This window comes from Corapipo altera, unplaced genomic scaffold (genome assembly GCF_003945725.1).
Source record: "Corapipo altera isolate COAL_440 unplaced genomic scaffold, ASM394572v1 104b, whole genome shotgun sequence".
Classification (NCBI taxonomy): Eukaryota; Metazoa; Chordata; class Aves; order Passeriformes; family Pipridae; genus Corapipo; species Corapipo altera.
Window position 1 is genome coordinate 435,419 of NW_020885023.1, and position 21,079 is coordinate 456,497.

At 52.6% G+C, this 21,079-nt stretch overlaps 1 protein-coding gene and 1 long non-coding RNA gene across 3 annotated transcripts in view; one reads left to right on the forward strand and one right to left on the reverse strand.

Annotated features, from left to right (window-relative positions):
• LOC113959158 (heparan sulfate glucosamine 3-O-sulfotransferase 4-like) overlaps positions 1–20,294 on the forward strand; it is a gene marked incomplete at its 5' end in the record, with an annotated part of 52,776 nt that extends 32,482 nt beyond the window's left edge. The window contains one exon of the mRNA XM_027667991.1: positions 19,453–20,294. Coding sequence (XP_027523792.1) covers positions 19,453–20,089 — 637 coding nt within the window. The remainder of the gene's footprint in view (positions 1–19,452) is intronic.
• On the reverse strand, positions 10,970–13,946 carry LOC113959133. Of its 2 annotated transcripts, none has more exons than XR_003531709.1 (4): positions 13,891–13,946; positions 12,550–12,639; positions 11,992–12,098; positions 10,970–11,890 (listed from the first exon to the last, which is right to left on the reverse strand). It is a non-coding gene; the product is annotated as an uncharacterized LOC113959133 (long non-coding RNA). The 2 variants fall into 2 exon arrangements; XR_003531710.1 differs by lacking the exon at positions 13,891–13,946 and adding an exon at positions 13,724–13,869.
• Positions 20,295–21,079: the final 785 nt, after the last annotated feature.

Consider the following 21,079-nt stretch of genomic DNA (forward strand, 5'->3'; position numbering starts at 1 on the left):
TGGCACAGGGGTTCACCTGGCAACTGCTGACTCAGGCGGAGCTGTGGTGCATGACGGTGTCACATTCAAATGTCTGTGTGAGAGTCGTGGGCTACTGCAAAGTGGTTTACAAGTCTAGTTGGCAAAGCTGAACCTTTCCTTGTGATATGTTGAGGATATGTGTCTGTAAATAGTGAGGGGATGTGTAGGAGGCGTGACTGGTAACAGGACTACGCAGGGCAGACCCTCTGCAGAGGAAAGGTTTGCTTCTCGCGGCGGCTGCGCTTCCGCTGCAGGGAGGGATGGATGCTGCTGCCCGGCCGAGGGTCTTGGCGTGGAGCAGGTCTGTGGCACTTCCCAGGGGCTGCACTAGAGGATGGCATCCAGGCAGGGAAGACCACCAGCCAGCTGACAAACAAGGCTTTGTAGATTTACAAGGAAAATGTTACATGTTCCCAAAGGCAGTACGGCATTCTCTGGAGCTGGCCTGGAGGAAGGCTTTGCATTCAGAGATGTGTTGCCCTGGTATACCCTGACAGTCAGTGATGCTGTTGCCGTGACAACTCCCCAAATCTCATCTCCTGCTCTCAGAATCCATCTGGGTCTTCCACTGCTCCGGGGGTACATAGGACTGGTGCTGCACCCCCTTCTCCTGGGCACCTGCCTTTGGCTTTGGTCAGCAGGACTCGTCCCGCTGGTCCTGATGCTCCAGCCCATCAGGTGCTCCCTCTGCTTTCCTGCAACTGCCCCATTTCTCCTCCTCTGCTGCCCATGCAGCAGTGGGTCCTGGGTATAAACAAGCTGCCACTGTGATGGATAAGAAAATCACAGCAGCAGTTAGAGCAGATTATAGCTTTTTCCTCCTCTGACAGGAAGGAGACGTCTCTCCATATGAGCCTGAGGTTGCCCAGGGCAGCCACCACCTCCATCCATCACTGCTGGTCCCCAAGCACTCCTCAGCCAGAGATGCATTTGGTCTGAAATGCATCCACGTGGACTGAGGCTGTTGAGGTGATGAGAGCTGACAGACACTGCACTGCCCAGAGCTCTGTCTCAGGCGGGGAAGTTGTCCTGCTGCCTCCAACAAGCACAGCCTGTCCCTTTGAGCTGCAAAAGGCCCAGCAAATACAGGGAGTCTGGAAAAGCCCCAGGTGGCAGTGGGAAAGGCCACTTGGCCTCAGCCAGCAGGTGTGCCCAGACTGGCTGTGGCTCCCGGCCCTCTCCCTGCTCCGAGCCCGTGCCACTGGGATGCAGTGTGAGCATCTGCCCACGAGCAGCAGTGACACATTCAGAATGAGCATCACTGGCTGGAGTCAGTGGAGCCAGCTCTGCCTTAGAGCGAGGCATTTGTGACTGGTCAGATAACACAAAACATCTAATGGGATTACCTGTGGTGCCAGGAGCGTTGAGTGCGCAGGCAACTTTGTCCTGTGCTCAGCACAGCCGTGAAAGGCAGAGCCCTTTGAAGGCAAGGGGTCACATGGGAACAGCAGCTTTGCTGCAGAGCTTGGACTGAGTTGAGGTTATCATTCTTGGTAAGGTGAACAGGTTTCCCAAGGAGGCTGGTGCCTCCTGGTAGAAGCTCAGTGGAGAGTGGTGCAGATACATCGTGTCAGCAGTGGCACAGACCTACACTGGAGACCTCCCTCCCCGCAGTGCATCAGAGACATGGGGGGCTCTGGGAAGATGCCCTCCTCACTGGGTAGGAGCAGTCTGAGGGGCACAGCCCATGCAGCATTCCCTGCTCAGGGGTCCAGCACTGTGAAGGTGATGGTGCCCTGAGGACAGGGGGAACTAGGAGTGCATCTCCTGTCAAACTGCATTGATCTGGGTCAGTCTTATCTGAATGAGCCATGGCCCCGAGCAAGTGCCAGGAAGACATTCCACTTAACAAGCATAATTAGGGCTGTGACACAGTGGCAGGAAAGGAGCTCAGCCATGGTGATTAATGTCCTCACACCTCTGTGTGCTGCAGCAGGGCTGTATGGCTGCCTCTCACACAGAATGGGCTGACCCTGCCTCGTCTTACATGCAACCCCAGTTTGCTGGAAACTTTCAGGAAACTTTCAAGTACAGAGAAGAAACGTTTCCTCTAGGAAAGTCGGTGGAATGCAGTGCTTTCTTTTGAAACCAGACCTGTCAGCATTTTCCCTGGCAGCCGGGAACCAGGGCAGGCCCGAGCTTGGGCTGGGGCAGGGGTGGTGCGGCGCTGCCCTGCTGGGACAGTGCAGTGGTGGTGGCATGCAGTGCACCAGAACAGCTGCCCAGGGCAGGAGAGGGCGCAGGCCAGCAGGCTGGTGGCACATTGTGCCACTGCCAACTGGAACAAAGCTGTTCTCACTACAGAACCGTTTCCTGCTGAGGCCATGGCCATTTTCCTTCCAAGTACCCTAAGGTTTCTGCAGCTCCTTCCCAGCCATGCTCTCCCAGCGCTGCTGGCCCAGCCTTTCCACAGGCAGCACTGCACTCATGGTCTCAGTGCTGGGACCCCACTGCTGGATTAACATGATTATTTTGCGTAGTAATTGGTAGCCTGGTGGTGAGGAGATCACCTGTGAGGGATGAGAGGTGAAGAGGTGTAGGGAAGTGGGGGGCTTGGTGGGTGAGACCGGGTGTTTGGATGCCATGAGTCGATGCTTTCTGGCCAGGGCCCCGCAAGGTGTGAGGCACCTGCTTCCAGTGCTGCCCTGGCTGTGGGTTCTCGCCGCCCCGAGCAGCCGGCGCAGTTGGGGGGTGCCAGCCCGTGCCGGTGGCAGGCGCCCAGCACGCCGGGTGGTGTCCGTGCAGACAATGGCGGGCGGAAGCTTTCCCTCCCACGGTGCCATACGGGAAGGCTTCTGTCACTGTGCCACTGTGGGGAGAGGAATTTAAATGTGTGACAAGGCAGGTTCCTCTGAACTGCATCCAAATACCCGCCTAAGAATAGGCACTCCTTCAGAGGGGTGGCTGGCTCCAGGCTCTCTACCCCATCCCTCCTCTTGCCAACCTGCGGGCTGTGACCAGCTGCCAGGATTGATGTGTGCAGGGGTGGGGTGGGAATTCAGAGTCACACAGAGAGCACAGATCTTCTGCAACCTAAATCTGCATGCCACCTGCACCAAAGCAGAAGTCCTGGATTTATTCCCCTGTTCCTTCTGTTAATAACACGCCCTCTGCTCTGCCTCTAATATCTGGGCACAGTAGCTTTACCAGGTGATAAACCTGGCTAGTGAAGCCAGACTTTGTGTCAAACACTATAATCTTCCCCAAGCACAGCCCCAGCAGTGCACAACCTAATGCCAGCTGTGCAGCTGCCGGGATTAGGCAGCATAGCCCCTGTGTCCTGTCAGTCGGGGTGTGGCAAATCCAGTACGTGCAGTAGTTGGGGAGAAGTGCAGTGACAAGGGCTCCTCCCCCCCCCACCCCCGTTTACTTTCCACTGCAGACGTTTACCTTTGGAGCAATGTGCTGGAAGGTTTCCTTGTTGATTAAAGCCCAGCATTAGTATGCAGATGAAAATGCAAATCGGCCTAGATGGGGCTTCCTGGGCAGCAGTGGAAGTCAAGGATTTAATCTAACCTGATCTTGGACATAGTTTAAGCTCCTCAAAACAGGAGCACATAACCTGCTGCAAAGGTTTCATTTCAATAAACCTCCCTGTCAGCGAGCTCCAGGAGCCTGTTTGCCTTCGCAGTGACGCTCATGTGAAGTGCCTGACATCGTTCCCCACACCCAAGAGCATCTGTGTTGCTGCAGCAGCCCCCAGCCACTGCCAGGACAGATGCTGGCACCCTTCCTTGCCCCTGGGCTGTGCTGCTTCACCCCAGCACCTGGCTGAACCTTCCCCAGAATATAATGGTCCAAGCCTTCTGCCAGCTCCCCCAGGCCACCAGTGGTGGCTGGACCCTCTCCCAGGACTGTGGTGATGGACAAATGTGCTCTTCAGCCTCTTCAGTGGGACCTCTCTTCTGTCTACCTTCCGTTGCTTGTGGGACACCCCTATTTCATGGTCTCCATATCCCTTTGCAGGATATGCAGACCAGGACAGGTAGTCTGAGTCCTGGACTCCTGAACCTCATCCCACTGAGTTCTGGTGTTTCTTCATAAGAAACTGTCATCTCTGGGCCAGGTTCTGGGTTTTCTTCTGCCAAATCCTGCCTGCTTCCCTTCAATACAGAGGCCAAAGCTGCAGAAGTGCCAACCAAAGCCCGAGTTTTGATCAGAACTTGCAGAGGCTTGGATTGCCAGCTATGAGTCTCCAAATCCTAAGAGAATTCATGAGCTGCAAAGTCCATGAACTGCCTGACCTGAGGGTACCTGGGGTGGAACAGCAGCAAGGGCATGTCTGGTGGCTGCAGTTCCCATAAGCAGTTCCCAGCCATGGTGGGGCAGGGAGCGGGTCCCCTCCTCACTGCCTGCGGCTCAAAAGGCTCCTTGGCCAGGCTGCAGGGTGTCAGTGCTCCTGCTTTGTTCCCAAGGAAGCTGTGGGGAAGCACAAGGGGACACCAGCAGCAGGACTCAGGGATGGCATCTCAGTGCAGCAGACTCCAGGCCCCAGCACAGCGAGGCTATTCCCAGGCAGCAGGAGAAGGGTGGGTAGAGAGGGAATAGCTCTGCCATTGAGGAGCAGAAGACCAGCTGACTTGATCAGTGAACACTTAATTAGCCACTGTGTTAAAGGCCCCAACCCCAGCAACTGTACACAGGAGCTGTGGGGACAGGAAAACTTCTTCAGCAAGAACAAGCAGTGAGACTGTGGGTTTCCAGACCTTCCCTCCAGAGCTGGAAAGCTTTCACACCAGGAGCACAAGCCAAGAACTGCTGGCAGTGCCAGGCAGCTGAACACAACCCTCACTGCTCCATCCTTGTGCATAAATTACCTCCAGGCTCTGAGCTAAACAAAGGGCCCTGAAATAATTCTGCATTTTAATAAAGTCAGTGTTCGTGCCACTGTCGTCCTTACAGGAAGGGAATTTGCATTTCCTTCTTCCAGCTCACCTCGCACAGCCGCTGGCACTGAGACCCACGCGCTCTCCTGCATTCCCACCAAGGGCGACATTAGATTTTGTTGCTTAATCTCTGTGACACCAGAAACACAGGGTAGAGCTGTCCAAAGCCCCAGACTAGAGAGCACATCAATATCTCTAAAGCCATCCAAGGTGCAAGGGTGTCTGAAAAACAGCGCTCTTCCAAACACTTGTGTCAGTGGCTGTGCATCTCCCCGGGTCCCCCTCGGGTCCCTCCGGCAGCACCCTGTGGGCAGGCTCACACCCCACAGCCCTGGCAGCCAGGGGAGGAAGAGCTGGTGCTTGCACTGCTGGTATGTATTCCTGTAAAATCTGGAAAGAGACAAACTGCAGCTTTTCTCTCCCAAGGGAAAGGCATCCCCTGGGCTTAGAGTCTGCCACCAGCTGTGCCTCCAGCAGGCAGCACATGGCGAGCAGGTGAGTGGCATCAGGATTCTGGACGGGTGCTGGATGGGTGCTCCCCATAACCAGGACCCACTGCAGCCCCTGGGCAGGCAGAGCAGAGTCATGTTCTCCTTCTTGATGGGCTCTTCACTCCTCTCATTTCCACTCTCAGCCTTTCCCGTGGGAGCTGAGACAGGCCAAAGCACCAGCATGTCAGGGCTGTGGGGCTGCTGCAGGGAGAGAGGCACCTGCCTGTTCCAGGGCTGACCCTTTGTTTTGTGAGGATCCCCAGCCCACAGAGCTCTGTCCTGCCAGTGCCAGGTTGCTATGGGCTGAGCACAGCTTGGGGTGCAGCAGTCCCTGATCATCCCTGCAGGGCTGGCAGTGCCACTGTGGTCCTTCTTCCACTTGCCACCTCCATCCTGTTCACCTCTGCCGGTGCCTGCGCCAGGGCCCTGCTGTGGGGGAAAGCTGCGATCACAGCTTTCAGCGTGTTCAATTACTGTCAGTTAATGATGATTAATTGACAATTAAGGGGCTCTAAAGGGTAGTGTGTCTGTTAAATAAATATTGATCTTTCATTTGTGGCCACAGATATATTGCCCCAGTTACGGGAAGCGCAGCAGCGGCAAAGCCGGGCTCTCCCAGGGAGAGCGGCTCTGCATCACCTGAGCTCACAGGGCTGTTGGGAGGCTGGGGGCTGCCTGGGGCAGGGGTCTTGCTTGGCTTGTCCTGACCAGGATTCTGGGCTGTCAGGGTTCGATGGACATCATGGTATCTGGGTTGTTTCCATGTCGACTGGAACTGCTCGGTCCCATTCCCGCTTGCAGAAGGGGTGTTAGAGTGGAGGTGCTGGAGCTTACACTTCCCTCTTACACAGTCCTTAATTGGCCTTGTAAAGTGAACAAACAGTCCAGAGCCCGTTACGGCTCCATTAGCAGCGTAACAAACTCCTCACAGAATACACAGTGTGCTTTCCAACCCCATTTCAGCCGTGCTCTGGAGTCTCTCTGGCCAGCGTGGTCTCACCATGACCCCACACACACATACCACATCGTGGGCTACCTGACTTCTACCTGTCTGTCTGAGAGCACTCTCCAAGAGCTATTTTTCTAAAAATCTCTTATCAGTTAGTTGTTAGCCATACAGCTCGCCCCCTTTTCCAAGGCATTGACCCCAAATGAATGAAGACCATTACAACAGGTGCCAGAGCCAGCCCCTTCTGAATGCTGGAGCTCAGCAGGGATTTCCGTAGCAGCATAGCACTCTTCTTTCCCATCTGGGATTGTTTTCCACGTGCAGATGAGATAGGAACACCATCCCACCCCACCTCCAGCCACGTCCCAGGCAGTCCCTGAGTGATCTTCGCTCCTTCTCCCTAGCATATTCCCAGTCTTCGCCCCCTCATCTCCCATCCTCTCCACAGTGCATTCCTTGGAAGCAGGCTCACCAGAACACCGTCTCTGGCTCTCTCTTTTATTTGAGGCATGTACTTAGAATGGTGCTTCTGTTCCAAATGAATGAGTTGATTCATTCAGAAGTGCAGTTTCTGTTTTTGAATCAGTGGAGCTGTTTATGCTCATAGGGTCTATAAAACTGTTGTTTTAGTCCTGACACTGATGCTTATGAATAAAATTTAGATCTCATTCAGAAGAACATTAGCTGTAGCTATTTGGCTTCTTGTTAAAGCTTTAATTTTTATTGAGACCACATTGCCAAGCAGTTCCTTCTGCATCTTGCGGCAACCAAGTACCTCAAAGTGGAGACTTGGGTAGGACCAGATTGCAGCACGTGTCCCCTGTACCCTCGGCTCCAACCGCTCTGTTGGCAACTGCTGGATGACAGTGGGAACGTCCCAGTTCCCTCAGTTGAGCAGGACAGTGGGAGCCAGGGCACTGTGCTCAGTGGAAGGCCTGCCAGACCTGTCAGGAGCTGGCACAGCAATGCTTGCTCATGCTGGGCTGGATGTTGGGTGTTCTGGTGCCAATTAGCTCTCCCATGTATTTATTGCACCTTTTTGCTCGAAGCAAGCTGTTAAATGTCAGAAATACTTTAGCATTTTAGCAGAAAGATAATTTTTTAATAGATTCCACCTACAAAAAGGAGCTGACTGGCAGAATATTAAACTCAGGGAGATTTATTTTTACTCCATGCCTCCAAACAGCTTGAGATAACCATTTCTGCATGGCTCCTGGCTGATTAATGCTGCTGTCTCTTGCCTGTCCTCCTCACTTGGTGCTGTGGCAGCTGTGGCCTCTCACATCCCATTAACCTTGTCTGCAGAAGGGACACCTGGCCAAGGCGAAGAATTAGCCCTTGTAATTAGGAATGTAAACATCCCACACTGCCTACTAACATCCACCCATCATTCCCCACCTGCTCCCAGTTCTTGTTTGGGCAGGATACCCCCGATGGGCTTTTCCCACACCCGCTTCTTACACACCAGCTTCCAGTCATTTCTAGATGAGAGTTCATATAAAGCCCAAATCAAAGTAGCTTTGGTTCTTCAGGGATTAAGGGGAGTGTGTTTTGTCGCTGCTGGTTGTGCACTTGGAAAGGGGCACCGGCCAGTAGGGTTTGCTGGGACTGTGTGGTGAGTCTGTCCTCTCCCTTAGCAGGGCTGATGGATGCCTGGGACTCATGCTGGCACCAGGTGAGCAATTGTGTTCTTAGCGATGGTGATGTTTGCACCTGGGTGCTGTAGCTGGTGGCACAGCATCAGGTGGACCCCAAGTGTTTCCACAGGAGTGCTGCCTGAGGTCATGCAGGGATATCACCTGTGACCCCAGGTTTGATTTTGGGGCAAAGCTGTACCAATCTGTTCTCAGTGTCGATAGTAACTCCTTGGTGCTGGGTGGAGCAATTGAGTCATTACTCATAATACAGCAGGTTCTGAAAAATCAGTAACTTTATTTGTTTTTTGGTGATATAATGAACTGGTTTGAGTGATGTTAGATTTAATGGCTAAATCAATGTGTGTATTTAGTGTTAGGCTTTATTTTAGCACTAAGTGACATGAGATAAGCAGACTTAGAGGGTGTTAATTGGTTTGTGTTTAGCATTTACACTAATCAGAGTGTGCAGTGCTGCCCAGGGCTCTTCAGCACTAGCAATTCTGTTTATCCAAACCATGAATTGTTTACTCTATTGACTGGAGTGGCATCGGGCTGTTTTTTCGCTCACTTGGATGTTACACTGCATGTGTGAATTAATGGAGAGCCCTGGCTGACCCTGAGTGGTGCCACACACGGTGTGTGTGGGAAAAGGTGGCTCAGCAAACCCTGACGAAACAGAACATGACCAGGTCCCTGCACAGGCAGTGTCGCTCCAGCATTATAAATAACAGAGTTTATTTTCCCTCCATGGCTGACGTGTGTCTCCACCTTCATTCCGAGCAGTGCAGGAGCGAAGAGGAGCCCACGCTCCCTGTCCCAACCCTCTGCCTTTGACAATCAAGATGGAGCTCCCATCACCCCATTCCTGAACAGATCCACTGCTGGTGCCAGGGTGCAGTGAACCACACATGTGAGATGGGGTTTATGGGCTGAGATGCTGTGGCTGTGCTGCCCAGGGAAGGATCCTCCCAGGTCTGCTGGGCAGTGTGGATGTAGCCTGTGGATGTGCAAGAACACTCCTCCGCAGTTGTGGCTGGGTTGCCTGGCCTGGGCTCGCATCTGTCTCATACTGGTGGAGCAGATGTCTGGGCAGGAGCCCATCGGAGCATCCCGGGCGCCAGGGACAGCACACCCCGGCCAGCCGGCAGCGCACGGCACGGCTGCCTTCAAAATGGCTTGGAAACAGCCTTGCCACTGCTCTGTTCCCATCACCTGGCTGGTTTTATTAGAGTTGGTTTTGGATCATTTAGTTTTTATTCAAACATTCACTTCCCAGCTGAGGTCTTGGAGAGCTCTGGCTCCCTGGACTGGTGATGAGCCCCTGGAAATGGAACTGCCTCCAGGATGTGCTGACAGCCCTTACTGCTGCTGGGAGCTGCCTCCTGAGCCATCCCTGGCCCTCTCCTCTGCAATCCCAGTGCTCTGCTCCTGAGCCCCTGGCTCTTGTGGGGACAGGTGTGAATCACCTGTGAGAACCAGGGGTGTGGTTCCCCAGCAAGAATGTTCTGGGTAAGGGAGGTCAGACACACCACAGGCTGCTCTAAGCTGTGCTGTGAGGCACACCAAGATGAATTCCCTTTTATTTTGCAAAGTGCTGTTTTATTGATTTCTGCAAACCAACCCCCAGCTGGGTTGCGGTGCCCCTACAGTGCCCGGGGGTACTGGGGGAACCTGGAGTCACCCTTGTGTGGAGCCGCAGCAGTGTCGTGACAGTTCCTGGGGTGGACACTAAATCACCGTGTGAGGGTGAGCAGAGGGATGTCACTGGGGCTCGGGGAGGAAGCTCTCTTGTACCGTTTGCACTGACTGTGTGATCTGAGTCAGAATGAGAATCATAAATCTTGATTATTCTCTGTCTCAGCTGATTTGAACCAAATGCCTTGGATGGGGATATAGTTCACATCTCGCTGAAAACTGCAAAAAACCTGATTAAATGTACAAACTGATATCAATAGCACTCTATCTGTGTTAATGCCCAAACTGTCAGCACTTGAGGAGAGGATCCCATGTGGACGGGCTCTGTCCCAGCCCAGAGCAGCTTCCTGGGGGCTTTCAGAGCAGCTTTCTCCCTGCTGCCATTTATTTTGGTACTTTGTTCCTGCCATGCTAGCTGTTATTATGATGCCGTCAATTACAGATGGCATCTCTGATTCTGATTGCACTTTGCTTACAATTAAGCATCCTATAGAAAAATGGAAATGCTGGGTCATTAACATAGTGTGATAATAAGGTAAACCATTCAATTATGGAGGAAAAAACACTTTGAATAATAAGGATATTGTATGCCTAAAAGACATTCAGATGCCAATGTATTACCATTTTTGCATACATAATAAATGAACTTAAACCCTAAAATAATTGACAGAAGCAAATAATTAATAGCTGTGCCCTCAGCAGCTGCCTGGCTGGCATTGCTCCCTCCAGGGGCAGAGGAGCAGCTCCAGGAAGGGAATGGAGGAGTCTTGGATCTGCGTGGTCCTTGTGGTCGCTGTGGGATGTGCCTTGGTTACCACAGAACTTGTCTGATGCTGGAACTGAGGTGGTTCCCACTTGCATGGGGAGGAGGCAGAGAGGAGGCTGGCACGGCATGGTGGTGTGCATTGCTGCCTGGAATGGCAAGTGGAGGGCCAGGCTCTGCTCAGGGTGTCTGCTGGGCTCCAGGGGCTTGATGCAAACTCTGGCCTGCTGTAGGTAAAACAGTGGGGTATTGTGCTTTGGACAGCTGAGAGGTTTAATGCAGTTGGGAAGATCTTGCCACCCAGTGTCTATGTGGAGGGATTTGGGACTGGCCTTGCTCCAGCATCTGCTGTCCCCTGAGAGCCTGTCACCTCCCCACCTGCCCCCTTCACCTGCTCAGCCTGCAGCACTGGTGGCCTGCATGGACCAGTCTTGTTTACAACTAGAAAGGGAACATGCAGGTGGGAAGGTGCAGAGGGTCATGCTTCTGGACACTAGCTCTGACCAGCCAGGGGCTCCTGTGACAGCCTTGATGGTGGTTTTGTGTCCAGCCTTTCCATGCCAGTGGGGTGGGAGCCCCTCTCCCATCCCGGTCTGCCAGAAGTGCTGGAGCTGTGCACGGGATGTGTTTTCAGCCTGTTTGGCAGTATCGCTCCTCTATAACAATTGTCAGCCTTTTAGCTGTTGATGGCTCACCTATTACTCTGGCACTGTGTTAGAATAACATCCAGATACATCTGAAGAGTGGAATTTATTTACTGTTTTCCCTGAAAAGCTTTTAGCATGATACAGCCACGGTGCTTTCACTTAGGCAGCCGTTATTGTGAGAGTGTTTTTCCTGGTATAAGTAAATTTTCCAGAAGATGAAAAAGGACTCCTCATGATGTGTAGCTCCAAACCACTACATTTTAATATTCTATTTTCATGGCCTTCCCTCTCAGGAAAGGCGCATCTTTGAGAAACTGGAGTAGGTTTGAAATGCCCAGATGAGCCTGATCCGTGTTTAACTTCAGATGCACAGTGTGCACACAGCTCTCCTGCTCACCTGTAGCTTTCCCAAATCCAGCTGACTGTTCCAGGAAGCACAGCCTGCAATACCAACAGCATCTGTTGTTGACAGTCTTTGAAACTTCCACGGGCATCAGTTAGCAACCGGCAAGGCCAAGCTGGACGGGAGCACTCCCGCACGGGTGTCCATGCGGGTTCCTGCCACTGTGCCTGGGGTAGGAGGACACAGCTGGCGATGAGGGGCTCATCGTGCTGTGTGTTGGCAGAGTTTCCAGATCAGAAATCCCAAGGGAGTGGGAGGTGAAGGTCTGCAATGACTGCTGCCAACAAGGTGCACTGGACTGCATGTTTCAGAGAGGATTTCTGTCCTGCGAGCAGAGATGGCACGTGCATGAGCATTTCATGTAACACAGGCCCATTGTAGCTGCAGGGGCCTGGGGACTGGCACAGGGAAGGCAAAAAATAGTGGAAAGTGAGTGAGCTGTCAGTGAAGGGACTTGAACCCCTGTGTTGAAGGGAAAGCTGGACTGGGAGCAGACTACCTTGACTTGAACATCCTCAGTGAGAGGAGGCAGGACACCACTGCCTGCCCGTGAGTCCTCCTTCCAGCGCTGTGCAAGAAGCTCAGGCTAGGGCTGCTTTGCTATAACTGTGACAAATATAGTAATTAAATCTGGTAGATGACACTAAGAGATTCCCTGTGAATAAGATTGCAGTGCTTCTGTAGAGAACAGTAGTGAGGCTTAGTCAAAACAATTTTGACAGCACAGGGATTAGAAATAGGCGTTTTCTGCCTTTTTCACAACCTGTTTCATGGCTGCATACTGACCGCCAATAAATCTTGCACTAAAATTGGAGAGATTGGGCCAAATTTATCCCTGGTCAAACAGTGTCACACTGAACATACATCTCCATCCACAGAGCCAAGCAAAGCTGAGTGGTGCTGAGGGCTGTCTGTGACACCCAGGGCCGTGTGAGCTGGCACAGATATGCTGAGTGCTCTCAGCCATGCCAGGAGCTCCTCAAGTGCAGGAGCCAACACACCCCTGTGCATCCCACAGCTGCTGACGAGGAGGGCAGTGGAACCCCACAGCACTAACCTGAGCCTGTCCAGTTTGTATGAGAGTCATGCAGTCAGATAGGCAAAGGATTTTGGCAGAAGGCAACAGCCGTGTCCCAGAGGAGATCCACTTGGGGAAAGAACAGAAGAAAGCAAGATTTAGCATTTAGATCATAATTTCAGATTGCATTGTGTGAGCATCAACAGTCTATACTCATGAGAGCCTTGGGGAACACAATGCTGCAACAGCTCTCCCAGCCAGCCTGATCAGTGACGGTTGGTTTTAATTGCAGCTGAATGGATCTAACCTTGTGATGTCTGTTCACAAAGCATTGCTGGATTAATACAGGTTCCATAGTTGCTTCTGCTAAAAGACTTTAATGGATCAGCTTAGTTCTCTGTCCATGATTATAGCATCCCTACCCGCCTATCATGCCTGAGCCAGATGGTCCCAGTGAAATCAGAGCATGTTTATATTTCTGTCTGCTACTCAGCCACCTGCCCACTGATTTTGTTGCATAGTGGTAGGAGGAGAGGAGCCTTCCCGGGTGCAGTTTACCCACCCTTTTCCCTAGCCCCAGTGTCTGCCCCACCTCCTAAAAGACCCTGGAGGAACCATGGAAGGACTGTCCCCCCAGGGTGCCCAGGAGGCTGGGAGGGCAGACACCCTCCTGGGCAGCAGCAACTCCTGGCATGGAGTCAGCTGCTTCCCAGGGCACTGGGGGATGTTCCCAGTTCTATCGGTGATGAGAGCCATTAAGAAGGTACAAGTACTAAAGAGATCCTGAGCGATGCCTATAAAACCTTTGAATCCCTGACAGAATCAATAGCAGGTTCTCAGGAGTAACTTCTTATCTGGGCCAACTTAAGCACATGCCAATGAGCCGTTAAAGATTTTGCATTTTGTGGAGACACAGAAGCCCTTTCATTGTGATTTTTGGACTGTAGACTAGGTGAGATGATGAAAAATCACATTAGAAATAGGCTGTGCTCCAAAGGCATTTTCCTCAGTGTCTGGGAGAGTGGCTTGAATGATGCTCGTGGGTGGAATCATCCCTCCAGGCATGTGCCCTGCACCCCTGGGCTGGGGAACCGAATCCTTTGGGGATTGCCACAAGGAGCAGCACTGACTCCTGGCTGTGTCTGCCAGGACAGCAGAGGAGGAGGAGAGGGAAGAAGGAAGCAGGGGAGCTGTGCCCCATGAAATGGAGGACCTGGGGCTGGCACGTGGGACACAGCTGAGCTGCTGCAGTGCCCTGAACCATCCCACCACCCCAGGAGGAGGAGCCGTGGGCGGCCTGGGCAGGTGGATGCCCACTGGGGTGCTTGCAGCCTCCAGCCGGGCACTGCCCCCTGCGCACACTTGCCACCTCTTGAGTACCTTTGCTATCGACACCATTTCCAGTTTGGCATCTCGGTTGCCATGGCAACTCAGCGCTACCATTCTCTGATCCGATCAGCTCACAGTTAGTCAACACCCGTTAGCACCTGCGTTGGTATGGCAACCCAGGGCCGATGTTGTGGATGGAGAGATGGCTCCAGGCGGCCCCGGCAGCAATGGGGGCATGACTGGTCCTGCTGAGGGGCACTGAGACACTCCCAAGCCCTGACTGCTTCTTATTGCCTGGCTGCAGTGGGATCTGTGGCTGCCCCCACTCTGGCTGTAGTGTCCTGGGTTCCCACATCCTGCACGGCCTGGGAGACACTGGGGAGAAGCTCAGCAGGGATGTGGCTGGCATGGGGCAAGGAAGTGTCCTTGCAATCTCAAACTGCCCCTCGTGAGCATGTTCTGCATGGACACCAAATGGCCTGGGGAACTCTAGGAAGGGGGAAAGCTCCTTGTCTTGGAGACAAGGGGAAACCAATGGTATAGGCAGCCACCGCTTGAGGATTCTAAGTTCTGAAAAGCAGAGCTCAAGTCACAGAGAAGGATGGTTCACTCCTTCTCCCAGCCACCAGATTCCTAACCATTAAACTCTTCCAGTGAGTCTCCTGTGGACAATTTGTGTTCCTTTGGCCCCAGTCTGAACTGGCACCCGCTTTTCTGAAAGTGCTTTACAATTTGCGTTGAATGGTTTTTAACAGACATGTGTGAGCCGTTTGAATTAGAGCAGTGTGAATCTATTAGGCAGCGACAGATGCAAGTTTTGTGTCTCTTATTAGAAGGGATTGGCTTCTGAGGTTTAGTGATGTGCAAAGGATTGGACTTTGGAGAGATTAAAATTATTTTCAGCGTTAAGCACAATATTTCTGAGCTAATGCACTCACTCTTGAATATAGATTCACAGACCGAAAAGATTATAAAACATTAAACCTATGTAAATTCAGCTGTAAATTTATGTTTGAACAAATTCAACAAGAGATTTGACTCGGGGGCTTACAGCAAATGGGTTCTGCTTTTAATGCATTCTGCGGGCTCAGTTGCAATGCCGCTCTCCCCTTGAAAGTCCCACGCCTGCTGAATTATTGGCAGGTCACAGCTGACAGCTCAAGCAATTATACCAGAATGTGTTAATAATAAAAAGGAAAAGGACTTCATGTTTGTCTTTTCAGAAGACAAAAGCAGATGTTTATTCCACCATGAGGAAGCTCTGTGGGCAGGTGACACTTGCAGTACCTGGCCATCACCTCTTTCCATGACAGTCATGCAAATCCATGTCCTCCTCTGTGGTTCCCCAAGCCCCCTAGCTATGAACTTTTTCTCTTGTTGAAAACATGAAAATACAGTTAACAAAGACTCCTTTTGAGTGGGATTGCAGGAAACCTGCAACGTCGTGAACAAGCTGCCTACACAGAGATAAATGACAGCTGTGACTGAAGGAATAAACAAGATAATCTGGATTTAAATAAACCACAAGGGGATTTTGGCAACATGCAAATTCACAAATTTATAAAATGTATCCTTTGAAAATAGAGAGCTCGTCTGAAGCCAGGAGTTAAGAACAATTACTACAGCACATTTTCCCAATGAGAGCTTAGAGCTGGCCTCTGCCTCAAGCTAAGGCACGTGGGAGCCAGGGGTCCTGCCTGCTGCCCACAGTGGCTGGGGCCCTTCCATGCACAGAACAGAAACATGGAGTGGTGGCAGCAAGTCCCTGTGCAGCCTGGGGGCCTGGGGGTGCACAGAGCAGCCTAGCCCTCCTCAGCCTCTGGGCACAGCACTGGGGAATGAACAGGAAAGGAGAGAAACATCAAAAGCCCAAACAAGCACCCAGTAATACATATTGGATCACCTGCTTGGAGGACCAGGTAATTCTTGGACCCAAGCCCCACTGAGAGTTTCATTTTGGCATTGCACAGCTCAGCAATGCTGCACCAACAAGCACAAGGGGATGATGTGCGTCCCATGAGGGAGCAGAGGGCTTCATAGAATCATAGGATCAGCTGGGTTGGAAAAGACCTCTGAGATCATCAGGTCCAACCCTTGATCCACTACCACCACGGTTACTAGACCGGGGCACTAAGTGCCACATCCATTCTCATCTTAAAAACCATGGCTTGTCCATGCCAGTGGCAGTGGAGCTCCTGCCAGGGGCTCGTTGTAATTGCTCCCCTTTTTCAGGTGGGCAGCAATAGAGACGGAGGAGTGGCAGGTGGGGAGACACCAGTGACAGAACCATGAGTAGACGTGTCCCATTCCAGCCCTTCACTTCCTGGGATGCTCTGTGGAGGCACGTCGGGTGTGGTCACAGCATGGCTGTGCCTGTTCACCAACCAGCCTGGCCTCAGAAGGGACAGAAATGCTGCAGGGAAAGCCAAAGTGTGTGCCAAAGGCTATGTGTCCCCTCCAGGAGCAAAGGCACAGCCCCGTGCTGCAAACTACTCTGCAGCAGCCGCCGCAGGAGAGCGATGCAGCCTCGCTCTGCCCGAGCACACGGATCTGGATCTGGTTAGCATTCCATCGGCACACACGCAATTAGGGCAGAGCACATGGCAGCAGCTCTCTGAAGGTTAACTGCTCTGAGGAGCATTCCTGCCGTGCCAGCGGCTGGGCTGCTCCAGCTTTAACACCCTTGTTATTCCCAGCAGCAGGAGCCGGCGGTGCCATGTGCCGCTCTCTGTTTGGCAGCAGCTTTTGAGTGCTACAGGCTGTGTGCAGGGCCCCTGGCTCCGAGGCTGCAGGCTCAAGCCCCCCTCACCAGCACGGTGTAGCTAGGCACCTGCCCCAACAGGGCAGCAGCTGGGAAGGGGCTCTGAAACATGGCAGAGTTTGGGGAAAAGCCTTTCTGCGTGTACATCCCAGAGCCAGAGTTGTTCCAGGCTCTGCAGGGCTGAGGTGTCTTGAGGACTCACTGCAGCTCCCAGCTTTATCCTTAAAACTGTACAGCAAAAGCTGAATCTGCTTCCCCTCCTCTTTTCCTTGATCTCTGCTTCCCCGCTGTCTCTCCTCAGCACCAACCCATCCATCCATTTGTCTTTATTGTGCACAGAGTTAAACACGGTCTTTAAATGTGGCAACACTTCCAGATTATTAGCTCTGCAATTTCTTGGCTCATGTTTATTGTGATGACATCATCTGAAGGGGCCATTGTAATTAATAGTTTGTTCGTACCTCTTTTATAAACCCCCAATGTGTTGTTTATATGAACCAAACTGAACACCCTGGAGTGGCTGGTGCTGCTGTGGGGAATGGACACCCCGTGCTCATGAACAGACACCCTGTGATCATGGCCCTGGTCCTTTCTGGAGGTGAGTCACTCGCCATCCTCCACTGCCAGCCAATAGCCGGGGCTACGAGAATGGGCACGGAGTGACGCTGCCAGTGGCAGCCCCTGGCAGCCAACAGCCTTCCTCCTGGTCAGCCCCCATCTCTCCTCCCTCCTGTCACTGCTCTGTCCCAAGAATGAGACATAATTTCTACCCCATCTGTCAGAGGCTTGTGGTGAGCAGCAGGGAGCACCTCTGCTCCTGTTGTCCTCTGGGCAAGCACTGCTGCCCACATGCTCAACCTCCTGGCCTCATTTTCTGTTCACTTTCCTCACACCAGTCCCTCACACCACCTCGTGCTCGGCCAGGGGCACCCTGTGGGCACCCGAGGGTCATCTCTGATTGTACTGTGGGGCTTGCTTTGATGTGCGTAGCCATAAAAGCTGCTTCCTTCCCACAGGGCTGTTAAATCCAGGTGCTGGATCCCCCCACAGAAGCTGGTGTGTAATTCTGCAAATGCTCACATCCCTCTTAATTTGTTCAGGCTTTTCTTAAAGGAAAAAATACCTCAAGATGTATCGTTCTGACTAATCCTTGTTCCCTGCATGTCACTGCTACTCAAGTGGCTGATGCGAGGCAGGGATGAAGCACAAGAGTGCTCTGGGCAGAGGAGAGGACTGCAGGCACCTTGCCATCAGGAAGGCAGCTCCAGTGGGGCCTGATGCCAGAGGGATGGGCTTCCTGGAGAGCCTGGCCACCAGCATGCCGTCTGAGACAGGGAGCTGGAGCCCTGCAGCCCTGCGTCCCCGCAGGCCCCATTACTGGGACTCAGATAGAGACTGTTCAGTTGGAAAGGTTCTGCAGCAGGAGAGGGGCAGCCACAGGGACTAATGGCCTCTTCACCCAAAATGCTGAGGGCACTGGAAGCCCTGTGGCAGCCCTTCACCTCCTCCAGCAGCACCTCATCAGAACAAGCCTGGCAAGACCAGCAGCGAATACACAAATTATGGGAGAGGTTAAAGCCATCCGATGCCTTTAGCGGCCACAAATACCAGGTTACACTGACAGGCACATCTAGCTGGGCTGTGCCTGTCAGCTGCTTCTGCTCCAGGCTTCAGCCATGTGATTCCTGAAATGGGTCTTCCTGACGTCCAGCAGTTTGACGTCAGCATCGCTGTGGTTGCTGCTGCCCCAGGTGCTCTCACAGAGCCATTTCCAGCCTATTCACATTGTTTCCTCACCATATATTTGTACTAAAAAATAGTTGCAATATGAAGGAATAATCCTGCAAGATCTGGGCATGGCCAGCCTGCATGTGCCACAGGAGACTTGCCTGGTGCTGCGAGCACTTCCCGGGAGCAGTGACTCCTCGGCCCCGTGGCAGGGCTGGGGCTGCCCACAGCTGGGGCCACGGCACAGGTGGGCATGGGCAGTGAGCAGGGGCCCGGCTGGTGACACAGCCACCATCCCCTCCAGCCCCGGGCAGCACAGGAGGTGTGAACAAGGCAGTGGCGCTCTTGCAAGGGACATCACTAAGTATCCTCTGGCACACTATGATAATCCTTAACTGGGGGCACTGGGACAAGCATTTACCTCTTCATTTTCTTAGCCATAACTGCTATTTCACTGCAGTTTCATTTCACGATATGGTAATATGCTATCCAGGAAAATCTTGCTACATGCTAATTTATCCAATAGGCAAATTCCTTTTGGCTAATAAAAGTGCTTGCATGGGAAACTCAAAACCCAGCAGCAATTAATTATTGACAGAGCATGTGAATTAGAGATAAAAGAAAAGTCATTCTTTCTCACACACAAGATAGTAAATAAATTTAATTATTGTACTAGAAGCAAGGGATCTTATTCTGTATTAAGTTTTATTAGCTGAGACATTTAAAAGCATGTCATCGTAACAAAAAGGTCCTGTGTAATCCGAACTGCGCTGCTCTGTACAGCAGCTCTGGAATGAATAGGCTTAATTGAGCAAATGGGAGCAGATGGCTTCTGAACAGGCAGGTATTGTGCAGGTTTAGTGTCAATTAGCTTTGGTCTACATATGCCTATGGCAAATTGCCTGTATAATGTGTCACCAAGGCTGACTTAACATTTCAGGTGCCCACCATGGCCAGGGGCTGAGAAGAAACGAAGCCAGAAGTGTTTGGGTCTGTGGGACCTATGGGAGTGACAGCGTCCCTCCTCCTGAACATCCTGCCAACACTTGCACAGGGCAGGAGGGACGCTGGGATGCCCACCCCTGCCTGGCCCCTCACTAACCCCCTCCTCTGCTTCTGCACAGGAATGTGATGCCCAAGACACTGGATGGACAGATCACCATGGAGAAGACCCCCAGCTACTTCGTGACCAATGAGGCCCCCAGGCGCATTCACTCCATGGCCAAGGACACGAAGCTGATCGTGGTGGTGCGGAACCCGGTCACCAGGGCCATCTCGGACTACACGCAGACACTCTCCAAGAAGCCGGAGATCCCCACCTTTGAGGTGCTGGCCTTCAAGAACCGGACTCTGGGGCTGATTGACGCCTCTTGGAGTGCAATCCGCATTGGGATTTATGCCCTGCACTTGGAGAACTGGCTCCAGTACTTCCCCCTCTCCCAGATCCTGTTTGTCAGTGGTGAGAGGCTCATCACTGACCCAGCAGGGGAAATGGCCAAGGTCCAGGACTTCCTAGGCCTCAAAAGGATTGTGACAGAGAAGCATTTTTATTTTAATAAAACCAAGGGGTTTCCCTGTCTAAAGAAGCCAGAGGACAGCAGTGCTCCCCGGTGCTTGGGCAAGTCCAAGGGTCGAACTCACCCCAAAATAGACCCAGATGTCATTCATAGACTGCGGAAATTTTACAAACCCTTCAATGTCATGTTTTACCAAATGACAGGCCAAGATTTCCAGTGGGAGCAGGAAGAAAGTGATAAGTAGAAACACAAGATCAGGAAAAAACCTTTTTTTTTTTTTTTTGAGATGGGAGTCATCATTTGAGACTCAAAACTCACTCGGGACCAGAGGCTCAGCCCTGTGTGTTCCAGGCTCCTGTGTTGTCCGGGCTGCAGCCGAAGTTGCTCCACGTGTCCACTTCTGAAACTGTAGTGGCTTGTCACCTCGGGCTGCTCTCGGGCTCTCCCCACCACGACAGTGGGGGTCAAGGGTGGGTGGGAGGAGGAGGAGGAGGAGGCAGAGGGAGCAGGGCTCCTTGGGGTGATGGGGTACTTTGGGTTGACATTTCACTGCTGGTGTCCCCCTTGCCACCAGGCAGGCAGGATCAGGCTTCCTGCCACAGCGAGCTGGGCGGGAGGGCAGCTCCCAAAACCCAGCACTGGGACAAACCCATATATTTGATTTCTCCTGCCTTGGATTTTAGTTTTTCCCAAACAGCGGCATCAGGTCTGGTAAATTCAGGCCGTGTACACTCATATGCACACTGCTCTTAGTGTGTGGAAGGAATGAAGCCAGTTACGCTGCAGTGGAACTATGTACAGGAACTTCATTTGCACCAGATGTTTCAATTACTTGTTGCACTAAAACTAGAATTTACCAAGTGCCACAAACACCTGGGCCCAATTCTCCTCCGACTGGTACATCTCCACTGTTGGAAGAGAGTTGTTCCTGCTTTGCTGGGATGCTCAGTGAGGTCAGAACTGGGATCCCCCCAGACTCTCACCCTCCTGGAAGCTGAAAAAACATTCCCCGGTTTTCCAGGAGCAAGCCAGGCTCCCAGTGCCCGGCCAAGGCACAGCGTGAAGCCACACCTTGTCTGTGCAGCACCTCCTGGCGAGGCCCTGCCGTGCCCTGCTCGCGGTTCGGAGCCGGGCGTTCCCGGTGGGGACTGAGGGGGTGGCTGCAGGGCAGAGGTCTGAGGACAGCCCCAGCACAGGGTCTGACCATTGGGACCCCTGGCACTGCTGTTCATTT